General features: G+C 54.9%; 2 protein-coding genes across 2 annotated transcripts in view; both read left to right on the top strand.

The window, feature by feature from the left end:
• The first annotated feature begins 334 nt into the window (after positions 1–334).
• SYP (synaptophysin) lies at positions 335–11,788 on the top strand. Its single transcript, XM_046673490.1, has 7 exons — positions 335–389; positions 1,565–1,630; positions 2,793–2,917; positions 5,649–5,844; positions 6,520–6,711; positions 7,960–8,290; positions 10,343–11,788. The coding sequence occupies exons 1-6, from the start codon at positions 354–356 to the stop codon at positions 8,284–8,286; spliced, it is 942 nt and encodes a 313-aa protein (XP_046529446.1). The 5' UTR covers positions 335–353; the 3' UTR covers positions 8,287–8,290; positions 10,343–11,788.
• A 1,489-nt stretch (positions 11,789–13,277) lies between these two features.
• The window catches only part of PRICKLE3 (prickle planar cell polarity protein 3), a 9,584-nt gene continuing 5,334 nt past the window's right edge, over positions 13,278–17,527 (top strand). The window contains exons 1-3 of the mRNA XM_046673637.1: positions 13,278–13,455; positions 14,669–14,754; positions 15,671–15,854. Coding sequence (XP_046529593.1) covers positions 13,414–13,455; positions 14,669–14,754; positions 15,671–15,854 — 312 coding nt within the window. The 5' untranslated portion in view covers positions 13,278–13,413. The remainder of the gene's footprint in view (positions 13,456–14,668; positions 14,755–15,670; positions 15,855–17,527) is intronic.

Genomic DNA, 17,527 nt, shown 5'->3' on the forward strand with positions numbered 1-17,527 from the left:
CATAGGGCTGTTGTAAGGATTAAATGAGTGAATACATTCAACAAACTCAGTGAAGAGCCTGGCAAAACGTCATATTGTAGGACCGACCGGCCCACCTCTCCCCACAGCTCTAGCTGTGTTTTCAGAGACAACAATCTCCCCAAAGCGTTCTCACGGCTCCAGCCTCTGGGCCGGAATGGCTACCGGGGAGATTTAGGCACGGCCCGTTGTGCGCAGGCGCGCGCGGCAAGCAAGGCGAGGGGCGCAAGGGGCGGAGCTGCGGCTGCCTGGGCTGTTCCGACGATTGCGCGCCTCCCCCGCCGCGCCCTGCGCCCGCCCTTGCTAGCAGGCGCCTCCCGCCCCCCGCATTGCTGATGCTGCTGCTGGCAGACATGGACGTGGTGAATCAGGTACGCATTCCAGCACCGCGGACAGAGCCCGCCGCTGCCTAGCCTCCCCGCCCGGGTGGCAACGGGTCCGCGGACTTCTAAGAGGCCAGGGTCCTGGTAGCCGACACCTGGTCCCGGGCGCTGGGGCTGGGGTCTGCGGCAGGCGAAGGGAGGAATGGGGAGGTGAGGAAAAGAAGGAGTGCATCCTTTGCCGCAGCGAGGGCCGTCCTTACTGCCGCAGCGGGGTCCACCAGAAGCCCGGTTCCTTACAGGAGACCGCGAAGGGAGAAAGAGGGGTCTTGGGGCTGGGGTGCGGACAAGGGGGGAGGGGAGGGGAAGGTGGAAGGAAGATGGGGGGGTGCTGCGGATGAGCTAGGAAATAGAGCGACAGAAGGCGTGGGGGTGGGGGTGGGGGGGAGGGCTGACACCTGCCCCTCCCAAACGGAGACAGTACCCCAGTAGACGACCACTCCTTCCCCCAAAGCAGACCTAGGAGGACGATCCGGTTTTGCCTCTCCAAAACCCCTAGTCTCCCCTCTCCCAGCACATATCCAGTGAAACCATGTCCCAGCCCTCCCCCGCCTTAATCAGCCAGACCCTCTCTGCCATCTCACTCTTCTTCACCACCTCAGAACCTCACCGTCTCTCTAACCAGTACCAACCGCTCCCCATCCTCATCGCCTCAGACCCCCCATCACCACCATTTGACTCACCTTTACCGCTGCAGACCCTTCCCCCACCCTAGCCAACCCACTCCCTCCCTATCATGACTCACCTTCACCGCCCAAGACCCCCTCCCCCACCCTAATGAGCCCGAATCCTTCCTCACTCTCTCCACCTGATCCCCTTCGCCATCTGACTCACTTTCACCGTTTCAGACCTTCTCCCCTTCCCTAACTAGTCCAGACTTCATTCCCATCTTCCTCACCCCTGACCCCCTCTGCCATCTATCTCACTATCTCCCCAGACCTCCCCACCAGTTCTGAACCCTGGGGGGGGGGGGGTCTTCTCTCAAAGATTCTGTGTTCACACCTTCCCTGAAGTGTCACTTTCTCCTTCTCACCTCCTCTCCAAACATCACTCCCTCCCCGAGATCACATGCCCTATCCCCAGGGGTCATCACCTGATGGCCTTGACCCTCACCTCCTTTTCCATCCCCAACAACCCCACTCCCTCCCCACGGTTTCTTTCCTCAGCTGGTGGCCGGGGGTCAGTTCCGGGTGGTCAAGGAGCCCCTTGGCTTCGTGAAGGTGCTGCAATGGGTGAGTGTGGTCTTGGCTATGGGGAGAGAGAGGGAGGTAGTGGGGTCCAGAAGAGCAGGGGTGGAGTAGGGATGGGGAGCCAGTAATGGAAGGAAGAATTGGGCTCCCTGGTGAAGTCCCAGGGGATTGGGGCCAGAGAATGGATGGGCTGTGGTGTGACACCACGTAAGGCCAAGGGTACCCCCATGGTGAACTGGAAGACTATGACGTCCTACCTCCTCTCCTGAGGTGAGAGAGGGGCAGGGGAGGTGGAGCCTGAAGCCGGTTGCTGCAGGAGAGATGCAAAGCCAGAGAAACCCAGAGACAGTGAAGGAGACAGAGAGACTGAGAGACAGGGAATGATGGCGACAGAGATGGAAATACTGAGAAAAGTGAGATACAGAGATGAGACAGAGAGAGACAAACCAAAAGAGACAAAGAAAAGGGAGACAGAGAAAGATACAGAGAGAACAGAAATGCAAAGAGAAATAGACATAGGAGGAGGGACAGAAAAATGGGATAGGGGAGAGAAAGAGACAGAGAGAGAAAAAGAGACACTCAGAGAAAAGAGAAAACCATCCACAGAGAAGGAGAGGCACAAGGGAGACAGAGAGAGAACCATACAGAGACCAGGTGAGAGACAGAGGAAGGAGACAGATAGAGACAGACAGACGGAGAAAGACACACAGAGACATACATTCACACAGAGAGAGACAGAGAAAAAAGAGACAGAAAGAGACACACAGATACTACAGAGTCAGAGGCAGAGAGAAAAACAGAGATACAGAGAGACAAGGAGACATCTGAGAAAAAGAAAGACACATAGAGAGACAGAGACAGAGAGACACCGAGAGAAATAGAGACACAGAGAACAACAGAGACAGGCAGAAATACAGTGAGACAGAAATAGAGAGACTGAGACAGAAGAGAAAGAGAAGGAGGGAGATAGTCAGAGCATTGAGAGGTAGAGACAGAGAGAGACACTAGGAGAAAGACAAGAAGAGACAGCCCCACCCCTGTAATCAGCTTGTCCTGGGACCCGATGAGCCCTGATTAGGGGGTGGGGGTGGGGACCGCTCCATCTGCTGCTGCCTGTGCTGGGCCCCCATCCGTCCAGAGGAGGGCACCCCCATCCCACGTGCACACAGGCTCACCGTGGCCATCCCCATCCCTGCTGCCCAAGGTCTTTGCCATCTTCGCCTTTGCCACATGCGGCAGTTACAGTGGGGAGCTCCGGCTGAGCGTGGACTGTGCCAACAAAAGCAAGAGTGACCTCAACATCGAGGTCGAATTCGAATACCCCTTCAGGTGTGTCCTCACCCCAGCCCACCCTGGGATCCCGACAGACCTGGGAGAGGGAGGGGGCGGGGCCGGACCGGACAACATCTCTTCCCCAGTGGCTCCTGCCCAGCCCCCACCCCAGGAGACCACACCCGCTCGGGTCACTGTGCATGCACTGAGCACCTACCTTGTGCCTGGCACAGCTCTGGACATCTAGGACATGTGGTGAACGAAACAGGCATAGGCTGTTGCCCTCTAACTATGTTCTAGTGAAGGACTGGGGCAGGAGACTGGCAATGAACAAGATTTGAAAGTAAAAGTATATATATGTGTGTATCTCCTTAATGCAGTAGGTCTTCAATTATTGTTAGCTAATATTATTATTTAATTCCCATTCACTCATTCCATACACATTTTTTGAGAACCTGTTGTATGCCAGGTACTGCTCACAACAGTAAACAAAACAGACCAAGCTCCCCACCCTCATGGAGCCAACATTATAACAGATAAACAAATGAATAAAGAGGATAATTGCAGGTTGGGAGAAATCCAAGCAGGGGATCCTCATGCTGAGTTTTATGATCGAGAATAATAGGGGGTGCTGCTGAGCTGTAAGGGACGATGAAACCCAGTTAAACAATGCTGACATGCATTGAGCTCCTCCTCTGAGCCAGGTGCTGGGCACATGAGAGTGAGCACAAGCGGCCAAGGCCACTGCCCTTCTGGAGATGCTGGCCCCCTGAGGAGCGGGGAGACATAGACCCCCACACACCATTCCAGTAGAGGCCCATGAGGCTCCTGTGGTACTGCTGCAGGTCTTGATGTCCTTGTCTGTGAAAAGGGGTTGGAACGCCCACCTTACAGGTTAGGATGGACAGTAAATGAATGACTATTGTAAAGTGCTTAGCACAGTGCCGGGCACGCAGTAAGTGTTCCATAAGTGCTTGTCATAATAAGTAAAATAAATACATTTAAGGGACTCAGGGAAGAGGGCAGGGATTGCATTGGAAATTGGGAATTTTTGAGCACTAAGGGTAAATGTGGGCTGAGGAGCTCCCCTGGGAGGAGAGGGAAGAGTGACAAGAGAAGACAGCCTTGCGCTGGCCCTGAGCAGTAACCTAAAGAAAAGGAAAAGCCAGGGAGGTGTGGCCTGAGAGGCAGGGGGGCAACCAGGGATCCACTACAGGTTCGCAGAAGCCCGGAAAGAGAGTTCGGGGAAACAGGGGAGCCAGCAGCATGGGATACTGCTGAGAGCAGGCCCTTTGGGAGTCCAGAAGAACACAGAAATCTCCTGCGGACTCCCCACCCCAGTACCTCCCATGCCTAGGATCTCAGGTCCTGAGGATCTGCCCTTTTCTCACAAGTCTCCCAGGAGAAAAGTCTTTGCCCTGGGTCCTCCTTACCAACCCCCACACAGCCCCAATACCCCCCCAAGGACCCCTTATTCCCCCTCGGATACTCTCTCTCCCATCCCAGCCCACTAGAAACCCAGAGATTCAAACCCAGATTCAACTCCTACCTCGTCATTTAGTAGCTGTACTACCTTGGGCAAGAACTTAACCTTGCTGAGCCTGTTTGTTCATCTGTAAAATGGGTATAATAATCCCTGCTTTAGAGAATTGAGGGGGAGGGTCATTAAATGAGGCAATTATGTCAAGTGCTTTGTAGGTGATCGATAAGTATAAACGCCTTCCCTCAGAACCTTTGCTACATGAAGGCACTGGCACCATTTGCTCAGTCTCAGGATCCTGCCCTCTAATCTGAGGCCAGAGCTCCGGGACCCCACCCCAGTCCTTCTCTCCACGTGCATTTTCTCCCTATGACCCCTCCTCCATCACACCACAGGAAAGGCCTGAGTTTCAGGACACCTTCCCAATCCGCCCATCCCCCCTCACATATGCACAGCCTGTCCAGGATCCCTTCTGCTCTCCTGTCTTTCTCCTCCTATTCTGTAGTCTCTAGCTCTCCTCTGCTATGCATACATTTCTTCTCTCCAGGACCCAAAGTCGGGTGGGGAGAAGAGTCAACATGATGTAGGGGGAAAACACAGGGTTCAGATCCCAACTCTGCCATTCCCTCACCAGCTGTGTGACTTTAGGCAAGTTAATGCACCCCTCTGAGCCCATTTCCACCGCTGTACATTTTATTTAATAAACATTTTTTGAGCGCCTACTATGTGGCAGCACTGTTCCAGACGCTAGGAATACAGCCATGAACAAAACAAAGGGAAAAGCCCTGCCCTCTTGAGGTTATAGCAAAAATTAAGGAAAAAAAAGTAAAATACATGGTATGTCAGATGGGGTATCACTGCTACAGAGAAAAGTGGAGCAAGGAAGGGGGCTAAGGAGTGGTAGGAGGGAATGGTTCCATTTCAATTTTAAATAGTGAGATCAGGGAAGGCCTCGCTGAGAAGGGGACAGTTGAGCAAAGTTGAAGGAGATGAAAGGAGTAAGACACGCAGACATCTAGAAGAGCATTCCAGTGCAAAGGTACTGGGGTGGAGGGTGCCCGGTATGTTCTACGAATAACCAAGAGGCCAAAGTGCCTGGGTTAGAGTGAGGGATGAGTAAGACCTATTTCACCGGGATGCTGTGCACAATCAATGGGATGTGACTGGCACACAGTAGGTGCTCTGTGAATGGGTGTTTCCTCCTCTTCCTGAGATGTTGTCAGAATCTGGGGGACCCATGACTGGGCAGAGGGGCGGGGGGAGGGGGTTCTTAGGGTCTGGGCCACACCTGCCCACCTCTCTCCACAGGCTGCACCAAGTGTACTTTGATGCACCCAACTGCGGAGGAGGCACTACCAAAGTCTTCCTGGTGGGAGACTACTCCTCATCAGCCGAATTCTTTGTCACCGTGGCCGTGTTTGCTTTCCTCTACTCCATGGGGGCTCTGGCCACCTACATCTTCCTGCAGAACAAGTACCGAGAGAACAACAAAGGACCCATGCTGGTGAGCCACCAGTCACTCGCATGCAAGGGCTGGGGGGCGTGGAGCCTCACGGACACAGCCACATTCAGAGGCCACACCAAATCCCAGACAGGCCCGCATACAAGCAGCCACCATCACAGCCACAGATGTTACTGCTGCTGCCGCTGCTCTGAGTACTTGCAGCCCACACAGAATCCCAGACAGGCCTACACCAGGAAACCTGCTGCCTCTCACACGACCACACAGTCGAGATCAAAGAAAGGAGCACACAGGTTCACTGGGACAGTCATGCTTGTCATCATGCCACACACACACACTGATTCCTACACAGCTGCACTCATACACCCTCATCCCAGACACAAAATGACACAAATTCCCACATTCAGACACAAGTGGAAAAACCCACTACTTTCCACAGGTTCAGAAACCATCCCACAGAATCCCCCACACACTCACTCACAAATCACAATCACCCCCTCCCCACGTCCTCTGTGTCACATACACACACGAGCCCAAGCTAGCAGGGCCACCTTCAAGGGAGTGTTGGGGGCTTCAGAGCTGAAAAGGCAGGAGAGAGACAGGCCTCTTCTGGGGGACCCCACCCTCGCAAGAAAGCCTGTGATATGAGGAGGCCCCACAGCCCAGCTTGAAGCAACCCATTCACAGTGCTGTCTCCCTCTCCCCTGCCCGTCCTAGGACTTTCTGGCCACCGCAGTGTTCGCCTTCATGTGGCTTGTTAGTTCATCGGCCTGGGCCAAGGGGCTGTCAGACGTGAAGATGGCCACAGACCCAGAGAACATTATCAAGGAGATGTCTGTCTGCCACCAGGCAGGAAATACATGCAAGGAGCTGAGGGACCCTGTGACCTCTGGCCTCAACACCTCGGTGGTAAGCCCTGGGAAGCTGGCTGGGCCAGCTAGGGAGGGGGCTGGGAAACTTAGAGTCTGGCATGAGGAGTGGTGGAGAGAGAGAATGAGAGGAGGAGAATTCAGAGGAAATCCAAGAGGGCTCCCTGGAGGAAGCATGCCAACAACAGAGCCTTGAAGGATGAGATAGCAATTGTAATCATTGTGATATCACAGACTGTCCCCAGGAGAGGAACATGAGACTTTCTGTCCACTTGGGTTGGAGAGACCTGGATCCCAGGCCCAGCCTAGTCATGTAGACTCTCTGGCAACTCAGTGCCCTCTTGGGACCTCAGTTTCCTTATATCTAAAGTGAAAGAATAATTTGACGTGTTTCCCACCTGGATGCCCCCTACTGGCCGGAGTCAGACTGTCTGAGCTCAAATCCCAGCTCCGCCACTTGCATGCTCTGTGAGCTGAAACAAGTTATTCAGCCTCTCGGGCCTCAGTTCGACCATGTAAATTGAAAACTAATAATAAGTCCTGTTCCAAAGCTGGGTATTTAGTGAACTAATAACAAAGTGCTTAGAAAGGGGCCTGGCACATGGTATGTCATATACAAGTGTTACAGATGGTAAGATTCTGATTCTTTTTTTTTCTGTCACTTGCTGGCTGTGAGACCTTGGGCAGCTTAGCCTCTCAGGTCCTCAGTTTCCTCAACCGTAAAGTGGGGATATTACTTCTTGTCCCAAAATTGAATTATATTATATATATTTATATAAATTCCATATATTTCTTTTAAAAGAAAAGTATGTTTATATACTTTATATATATACATACATATTTATACACATATATTATGTATTTACACATATATACACATGTATACTTTGTATATACATATGTGTATATATGCATCTATTAGTTGTATATTTAATAAACATGCTTAACATTGTACTATATTACAAATTTAGGTTTACCATATTTTATACACGTATATATGTATATGTAATATGTATATGTGCAAACATATAAATACTTATATATGTAATACTGATAGATCTCAACATCCCCGGGAATATGGATTCTAACATGCCCCGCCCCGCCCCCCCCAAGGTGATTTTTTTGCATGTTGACGTTCATGCGCTAGGACTCCAAGCAAGGGTCTGGGTTTTAGAAACCACCACCCTTCGGGAGCCCGCGGATCCATGCCCGACGCGCGGCCTCGATGTTCCCTGGGGCCGCCAAGGCAATGGGCGCGGGACGACAGCCGGGCTTTGTCTCCCCGCAGGTGTTCGGCTTCCTGAACCTGGTGCTCTGGGTCGGCAACCTGTGGTTCGTGTTCAAGGAGACAGGCTGGGCCGCCCCATTCCTGCGTGCGCCTCCCGGCGCCCCGGAGAAGCAGCCAGCGCCCGGGGACGCCTACGGCGAGGCGGGCTACGGGCAGGGCCCTGGCGGGTATGGGCCCCAGGACTCCTACGGGCCCCAGGGCGGCTACCAGCCTGACTACGGACAGCCAGCCAGCGGCGGTGGCGGCGGCTATGGGCCTCAGGGCGACTATGGGCAGCAAGGCTACGGCCCTCAGGGTGCGCCCACCTCCTTCTCCAATCAGATGTAGTCTGGTGAGTGACGGGCGGGCGGTGTGGCCAAGGAGGGTACAGAAAAGGAGACGGGCGGGTCAGTAAACCAATAAGAGTCAGAAGTGAATGGTACATAGGGAGCTGCTGGACAAGTAAGGGTGGGAGTTTGAAGGAGCCAATAGAGAGGCGGAGCTACATGTTAAGAGAGTAAAACTAGCCAATGAATGGAGAGCAGGAGTGGAGCTTGAAGATGGGCAGAATGAACAGCCAATGGGAGAGAGGTAGAAGTGCAGGTCTGAGGGAAGGGAGAGGAGAGAGAAGGGGGCAGAACAACCAATGAAAGGAGGGAATAGCAAGGGGACTTGGTAGTGTAGAATCAGGGGAGCGCAGGAGGCAGGAAGGGAAGAGGAGGTGGGTCTTAGAAGTGATTGATAAACCAGTAGGTTATGATAAGGCCAATAGATGGTCAGGATAATCCAGCTTGGATCATGAAGGTCAGACAAGTTCACCAATCCGAGAGGAGGTGATAGATCCGCCACCCCTCCCCAACCCTCCAGGTGAGCGAGGTAGTGTGGAGTTTCAAAGGGGGGGCGGGGAGGGTCAGGGGCATTGAAAAGGCTGGCCGACCTTCTTGCTGGGCCTGAAAGGACAATTGAGATTTCCCTCGCGTATGAGGAGTGAAGATGGGGAGAAGAGGCAGAGGTATACCACGAGAGGGGAAAGACACGGAGGTGGCAACACGTGGTGGAAGTAGTTTCTGGCACTTGGTAGGGAGGAGTTTATTAGGCATCTCACATCTAATTAATCAAAAAATCCTGTTGGCTCTTCCTTCAAAATAAACCCATAACCTTCCCACTTCTCACTGTCATCTCCCCTGGTCATCTTCACAGGTTTCCATCCCCATTCAAATTCTGAGAATTCTACTCACAGCATTGGGAGAGATCCTGTTAAGTCCTAAATCAGGCCACAGCCCTACTGTGCTCAGAGCTCTGCCGGGGCTCGCATCTCACTCAGACTAAAAGCCAAGGCCTTCCCTATGGCCCACAAGGCCCTACACAATCTAGCCCCATCCCCCACTTTTCTGACCTCTCACCTCCTACCGCTCCCTCCCCACTCTGTTCAGGCCACACTGGCCACCGCACGTGCCAGGCACAATCCAACTTCAGGGCCTTGGTGATTGCTTTCCGCAACGTGCCAGGCACAATCCAACTTCAGGGCCTTGGTGATTGCTTTCCGCCTGGAGTTTCACACCCCCCGACACACATAACCTTACCTGGCCAGCTTCTTACCAGTCCCCTTTCTTATCTCTCTCATAGAACCCTGTGCTTTTCTTTATCACAGTCTATGGCTCATTCGCTCACCTCCTTAAGTCTTTATTCCAATGTCATTTCTTCAACGAGGTCTTCTCTGACTACCCTACTTACTACAGCAACCTTCCTTCCCCTACTGGCACTCCTAATCCCCTCACCGTGGTCTACTTTTTTTTCCGTTTCACTTATTATCATCTTATGTCATACTAAACAATTCAGTTATACATCATGGTCATTGTCTGAAGTCTGTCTCCCTACCACAATGTAAGCTCCACAAAGATAAAGGTCTTTGTTTTGGGGCCGGCCCAGTGGCACAGCAGTTAAGTGTGCATGGTCCACTTCTCAGCAGCCCGGGGTTCACTGGTTCGGATCCTGGGTGCGGACATGGCACCGCTTGGCAAAAGCCATGCTGTGGTAGGCGTCCCACGTGTAAAGCAGAGGAAGATGGGCACAGGGCTAATCTTCCTCAAAAAAAAAATCTTTGTTTTGCTCAATATAGTTTATCACCAATGACTAGAACAGTACCTATTAACAGACTTTTTTGGATTGAGGGAAAGGGAACCATAATTTCTTTGGTACCTAACCTAGTCGGGGCAAAGTATATCTTCCCAGTAGGGGCAGCTGGTATGAAGCTGACTGCAGGACTATGAGTGAAGGAAGAAGGAAGAAAAGGCATGGCAGGCAGAGGGTAAAGCCAGGGCAGAGGCATAGCAGCCCAGCCCCTCTCTACGGGCACCACCTGTGTCTGGACCCCCTCTCCTTTCTGTGTCTTTTGCCTCCACAGGTCAGCGCAGTCCGGGAGGACCCCATGGGTGGGCAAGAGCTCAGGAGAAGGCCTGCCCCCCTTCCCACCCCTACACCCCAGGTCTCCGTCCCTCAAGCCAGGAGACTCTTAACTGTCTTTGCTGTTTATATATATATATATTATATATAAATATCTATTTATCTGTCTGAGCCCTGCCCCCACCCACTCCCCTCTTGCATTAGGGGCCTGATCTTGAGTGGGCCCCTCTCTAACCCCTACCCCTTCCCCTGCACCCCTTGGCCCTTCTCTGTTCCCTGGCCCTGGGCCCGGAGGTTGAGGGGCTCTGAAAGGGAGACAGTGAGGAGACAGACCTCGGTTGTGTGGGGAGGGTAAGAGTGACTTCAGACCCTCTCCCCTTCTCCTTCCCCTCCTCCCACTCTGGCCTTGATTCCTCCAGCAATGCCTGAACAGGGGCCATTAAGGGAAATTCAACCCTGAAGCGGGGAGAAAGGCAGAGACTGGGGGGGCTTGGGACCCAAGGTGGTCTTAGAGAGGAGCTGGAGTCAAGGGGACTAGTAACCAGAGGGGTTAGGTTCCACACGTACCTGATCTGGAGCCTAAAGAAGAGGGGTGCCCTAGAGCATTTCGGATTGAGCTGGGAAGGAGGTTGAGGGCGTGGTTCTAGAAGGGGCGGAACTTTGAGTGAGGCTGCACGTGGGCCCCAGAGTGGGCACGGCTTGGAGTAGGAGAAGGTTCTACAAAAGGGGTGTGACAAGGGGCCTGGGGACAGGGTCTGGAAGAACATAGAGGGCTGGTTCTAGAAGGGGTGGGGCTTTAACCAGGGAATGGGTAAGGCTCCACAGTGGGCGGGTCTTGGATTGCGGCTAGAGTCTATGGAAGGGGTGGGGCTGGAACATTCTGGAATGCCCCGTCCCATAGGGCAGTGAAGAAAACATGTTTGAGAGTGGGCGGGTTTGGCAGTGTGGTGGGAGGAGGCTTGCCTGGGGGCTGCGGGATGGGTTTTGTTGGGGGGGGGAAGTAGTATCTCTGGCTAAGGCTGGGGACTCAGGTGCCCTGGGAAGAGCAGAGAGGTATGGCTTGGAGGGTAAGGGGTGAGATCCAGAGAGAAGTACGCCCCCCCCCCCCCCCCCCCCACACCCTTGCTCATCCCTGCGGCGGAACAGCTAGGTAATCAGAGGACAGAGTCAAGGGATCTGTGGGGCCGACCCACCCCCTCCACCCTCCTTCCCCTGCCTCCTCCCTCCCTCCACACCCCAACCCGTCCTGGGGTGGCTGGAGACCCGGTCTGGAGCCCCTGTCCTGCACCCTCTGCTGTGTCTGTGACGTCGGTAGTGCCTGTGATCGTGTGTTGCCATTTTGTCTGGCTGTGGCCCCTCCCCCTCTCCTCCAGACTACCCCCCCCCTTTCCCGCGCCCTTCTATTGTTTGTAGACTCCCTCCCCGAGGAAGAACAAATACGATTAATTCTCCTTCCCTAAATAAACTCCTCAACCACCTAGTCCACCCGGCTCTGGCTTCTCACTGTGTCTTTTTTGGGGGGTACGAAGGGAGAGATGAGGGAGAGGAGGCGAGAGGAAGCTGCGCCTCTGACCTGCTGGACGCTATTCAAGTCACCCCACCATTTTAGGCCCAAAACAGTGTTTAGACGAGACGCATCCTCTGTGAAGCCTTGCCTGCTGATTATTCTAAGTCACGCTCTAAGTAGCCCTGACCGTTGCCCCACTACTGGCCACGGATGTCCAGTCTTTCTAGGGCTCAGTTCTAATTCTGGTCCCTTAGCTACGCCCTTTCCCAGCCCCAGTGGAGCCGTATCCTCAAGTCCCCCGAGGGGTTCTAATAGGACCCCATACTTCACAGGGAGACCTCCCTCTACCCACCCGCCTCATATTCTTCAGACCCTGCTGTCTCTCCATTTCTTTGCCTCCACCGCAGCTGGAGAACTGGGACACCCACTAGGTGGCAAAGCCTCGAGGCGGGGCGCCGCAGTGACTCGTTAGTTCATTCATTCATTCCCCTTAACCCCTCCCCGGCTCCTCCCTGGGGCAAGGAGGAGCGGGAAGTGACAGAGATGTGCGTAATGGGGCCGGGAGGGGGGCGGAGGGGGTCCCCAGCGCCCACGATGAAAGGCCTGCCTGACCACCACAGTGCCTAATTAGAGACCCCGGCCGGCCGGGCGCCGAGTGCTGACTGTGGCCCGGGGACCCCCTCCTCCCAGCCTCAAGGCACAGCGAAGCCTGATAGCGCGAAGGAGAGACTCCCAGGCCTGGGATTGAGCTCAGGGAAAGAGATAGCTAACTGGAGAGAGAAAAATGGGAGCCGGGGAGGGAAGGCTTTAAGATCTATTTGTCAGGATTTAGGAGGCAGACAGCTGGGCCTGTAAGGAAGGAGGGGCGGGGAAGAGGGCCTCGGAACCTGGCCAGTGACTTTAACCTCCTCCCCCTAAATCTCAAATAATCCTGGCTCTGAAAGACGATGGGAGCGGGGGCGTGGAGGGGGTGTAAGATCTAGCTCTCTGATGGAGGCCGGCTAGAGAGCACCAGCTGGGGCTGCGATGGGGTTGGGGACCATTCTTGGAGCGTTCATCGGGGGAAAGAGTCTCTTGGAACATCACCAGGGGGGCCGGGGCCAAGAGGTGGCTTTAACCCCTCCCCCAAATAAACATCCAAGATAAATCAACATGAAGTGTCAATACAAGTACACTAGCACACCACCCCTGGCAATCAGGTCGCCTCTTCCAAGTCCCCCGTCCTCCACTGCAGAACCCTTAAGTCCTAAAATATCCCGTGAGAGGCCATGTGGCATCATGTGGTTCTGGGGGCCGTGCCTTCTGAGGCCCCGCTCCCTCCCGGGGCAGGAAGGCAGGGGAGTTTTGGGGACAGCGCTCCTGGGCTGTGCGCCCCTCGCCTCTAGGCAGGGGGCGCCTCGGCCCGGAGAGACAGCAGGCCCAGGGGCGGGCCCTGCGGGGCGGGCTCCTCCCTCGCCGGTGTCAGGTTTACGGAACGGAGCTCCCGGCCGGACGCGCGGTGGCCTGACGGCGGCGAGGATTCCATTCGGCTGACCCGGCCCGGCTTGACCCTGCCCGGGCGCGCCATGTTCGCGCGTGGGTCCCGGAGGCGCCGCTCTGGGCGCGCGGTGAGCGAGATTCAGGGCAGCGGTGCGGGTCCGGGGTAAACTGAGGCCCAGGAGAGTGGGCAGGGGATAGGGATCGCGAGGAGGCGCTCCACAGAGGTTCTGGGAATCCCCATCCCTAGGATTCCCAGATCAGAGGGGCTGGGGCTGCTGGAAGAGTGTGGATGAAGGAATGTGGAGCTCTGGTGGCCCAAGCTCCCTAGTCACCTCTCGGCACACCTTTATCAGCATTCCAGAGACCTAGTGTGCTCCCCTCCCGTGTGGATTATGAGAGGGGATTCTGAGAGCCAAAAGATTGGGGCCTGGGGTCCTGAACTGAGCTGGGACCTCCTGAGCTTCTGAGGGAAGGGACCTCCCCCTGTACCTTGGCGGAAGGTGGGCTGAGGAGTGGGGTCCTACACTCCTGGGGTGCCCGAACACTGAGGGCCGAAGGATTGGCATTTGGGGGAAGAGGGCTTCCAGGCTTCCACTTGAGCCAGGGAGCTTTTGACTTCCTAGATAGCAGGATCTCTCTTTTCCTTTGGAGGGGGTCTCTAGGTGGGGTCTGGGTTTGGTGGTCCAGAGGAGTGAATAGCTCTAGGATATGAGGGATAAGGGCCAAGGCTTCTTCTTGGAGTGCGGGTTTCTGACTGGAGCAGAGGCCTCCTGAGATCCAGAAGGAGGGTCTCCAGTTCTTGGGTATGAAAGAGTGAAGCCGGGGTTTGGGGGAGAGGCTCTTGAGCTTCTGAAAAGACGGGCAGAGTTCGTGTGGGGATCCCAAGTAAGGATGAGGTCTCAGACTCCTACCCTGTGGAATTAGTGTCGCTGGCCTGTGGTGGAGACGGGGCCGAGATGAGGCCTGGGAAAGGACGCCCAGATTAGAGACTCTGCGCTCTGTAGGGAGAGTCCTCTGAATTCTGGGGGAGGTGTGTGAGGCCTGGAGGAGTCAGAAGCTGGTGGGAAGTGTCGAGGCTGGGTTGGGGGAGTCCGCAGCTGGCCTGAGGAGGAGAATTCCCTGAAAAGAGGGCTTACAGGGAGGCTGGCCTCAGCTGCCCCGCCTCTACCTCGGTTGTGTCCCCCTCCTCCGCGCTCCGGGCGCTGTCTCAGCCTGCCCAGGGCTGCCCTGGTGGGACAGGCCCCAGCGTGCGGTCGCGGGCCTAGAGTGTAGAGGCAGGCGTTGACTTCCTCCTCTCCACCGCGCCTTGCCTGTTCCCGCGTCTACACCCGCCCACTACAGCCTCCAGAGGCAGAGGACCCAGACCGCGGCCAGCCCTGCAACTCCTGCAGGGAACAGTGCCCCGGCTTCCTGCTGCATGGCTGGAGGTAGGTGACCATCCCAGGGCCTAGCCTTTGTCAGGGCCCCGCCCTCAGGGGAACCCCTAGAGGCTTAAGCCACGCCCCTAGGCTTGAGCCTGATCCGCCCAGGGAGCTCAGCTGGGGAAAGAGCTTCAAGCTCAAATTTCAGAGCCCCGCCCCCTGGCTCATTCCCAATTGTTCTGTTCCCGGGAGAGCTCCACCCACTACACAGCCCCACCCCCGGAAGAATCCTCCCCAAGCCTCTGAGTCCCATCCCTAGGGAGATCCTCCGTCCTGGGCTCTAAGCACCGCCCACTGAACTCCATCCCGCCTCTTGGGCTCAGAACTCCTCTCCCAGACCCAGGGTCCTGTCCTCCTACTGGAGCCCTGTACCCAAAACGTCCCACAAAATACCACAGACAGCCCTACCCCCAGGCTCGGAGCCCCAGCCACCCACAAGTTCAGAGCCTCGGCACAGGCTAGAGCCCGCCTCTAGGGAAAGTTCCCCCACAATGTCCAAAGCCAGTCCTGAGCGGAAGCCCCTAGATTTATAACTGCAGTCTTAGACTCCGAGCCCTGCCCCTCAGGTCCGCTGCCGGGAGAGTCTCACCCAAGTCCCAGAGCTGAAAGTCAGGGGATGGCCTTGAAACCGCACAGCCCCACCCCTTCACCTCCCGCACCCAGCCGTGCCCTTCCCCAGCCATGCCCTCCCTGCTGCCTCACAGACCTTCCCTCAGCTGGCCCCTCAGCCCCTCAACCAGCACCCACTCCCCGTGGCGTCCAGCTCCCAGCCCCGCCCCCAGGCCTAGAGCCCTGTCCTGGCTCAGAATCCTTTGGTGGTGATAATCTGCATGTCCCTGCCCCTCAGTTGGACTTCCATGGGCTGTCAAGGGGTCCAAGTGGGCCACCCCTTAGTAATTGACCCCCATCCTGGCCCCCTCAGAAAGATTTGTCAGCACTGCAAATGCCCGAGGGAGGAGCACGCCGTGCACGCGGTGCCTGTGGACCTGGAACGCATCATGTGTCGGCTGATCTCAGACTTCCAGCGCCACTCCATCTCCGACGATGACTCGGGCTGTGCCTCGGAGGAGTATGCCTGGGTGCCCCCTGGTCTCAAGCCTGAGCAGGTGAGCAGAGGCCACCACCTGTTCTTGCTCTCCAGTAGGCGCACACACACAAACACACGCACTCACACTCAGGTAGGAACCTATTTCTGGGACAACACTAGGGTGTATAGCCAGATTGCATGTGTCTTTCTGAACCCCCTCTGATCAAGGGGTGGTCAGCCCCGCGTAACTCACAGGGAATCCTGAGTGATCACTGGGCCAGTTCCGCAGGGCCTGTTCACCCGACTCCTAGCCTACGCCTTATCTCAGGTCTTATCCCAGCACTTCATTCACCACATCTCCGCTGACCAATGCCGTCAACACATAGTTATTGAGCATGGACTGCATGTCAGACACTGTTCTAGGCACTGAGGACACAGCAGTAAACAAAACACAAAACAATATATCTGCCCACATGGCCGTTAGATTCCCGAAGACAGCAACAGCCAATAAGCAAACCTGTAAAACTGTGTCAGATGGTGTAAGGGCTATGGCATCAAAAAGCAGAGAAGGGGGGTGGAGAGAGATGTTCGAATTGTAAATATGGTGCCCGGTCAGCCTCTGTGAGAGTTTGATGTTTGAGCTTCCTGAAGGAGGTGAAGAGTGAGCCATGCAGATATCCGAGCTTAGAGTGATCCAGGCAAAGGGAATAGCTAACGCAAAGGCCCTGAGTGTGCCTTGCACGTGTGAGGAACAGCGAGGAGACCAGTACGCTGGAGCAGAGCCAGCGATGACAAGCGTGGTTGGAGGTGTAGGGAAGGAAGACTTTTCCTCTGCCTAAATGTGGGTTCGTCTGGCCGGAGAACGAATTAAATTCACATGAGACAGAATAGCAAGAGAAAATTAAACAAAGCTTTATGAGGAACCATGGCCCGGGGCCTCTCTTCCCGAAGGAAGAAAGGGCACCAAAGAAGTGGGGTGCACAGAGTGGTTATGTACCCCCAAACAGGATGTTTCACATATGATTGAAATGTCCCTCCCACAATAGTCACAAGATTGCCCTGTCGGCACATCGCTTGATGGGCACAGCAGATAGTGGGTCTGCTATCTCGGTGGGCTTAGCAGGAGGCAAGTCTATTGTCTCGAGCTGGGTGGTCACAGGTGAGCGCAGCAGTCAGTTCCTAGCCTAAGAAAAGATGCTTAATCCTGAAGGAAATGCCAACGGTGTGAGGGGGAGGGAAGTCAGTCACAGGAGGTTACCAGACAAGCACAATAAACAAATGCAGATTTAAGTCCTTGCCTTCCCTATTGATTAAGAGTTTCTAGAGATATCTTTACAGATGGAGAGTTCCTTTACAATGTAAATGTCTCTTACAAAGGGTATGTAAATTCTACTTTGCAGTTGCTTTCCTGTCTGCAAAGGAACTAGCCTCAAATAATCGTGCCAAAGAGACATACCCTGGGGTGGCCAATTCCAGACCCCTACAGAGGTGAAGTCAGAGAGGTGGCAGGAGGCCATGGAGAGGACTTTGACTTCTACTCTGAATGAGGGAAAAGCCACAAGAGGGTTATGAGCAGAAAAGGGATGTGATTTGTCTTAGGATTTAACAGGTTCCCTCTGGCTGCTGCGTGTAGAACGGACTGTAGGAGAGAGGGTGGAAGCAGGGGACCGGTGACAGGGAGGCTACCGCAATAGTATGAGGACTGAGGACCGTGCTGGAGTGGAAGTAGTGAGCGGTGGTCAGCTTCGAGTT

The sequence above is a fragment of the Equus quagga genome, chromosome 10 (genome assembly GCF_021613505.1).
Source record: "Equus quagga isolate Etosha38 chromosome 10, UCLA_HA_Equagga_1.0, whole genome shotgun sequence".
Classification (NCBI taxonomy): domain Eukaryota; kingdom Metazoa; phylum Chordata; class Mammalia; order Perissodactyla; family Equidae; genus Equus; species Equus quagga.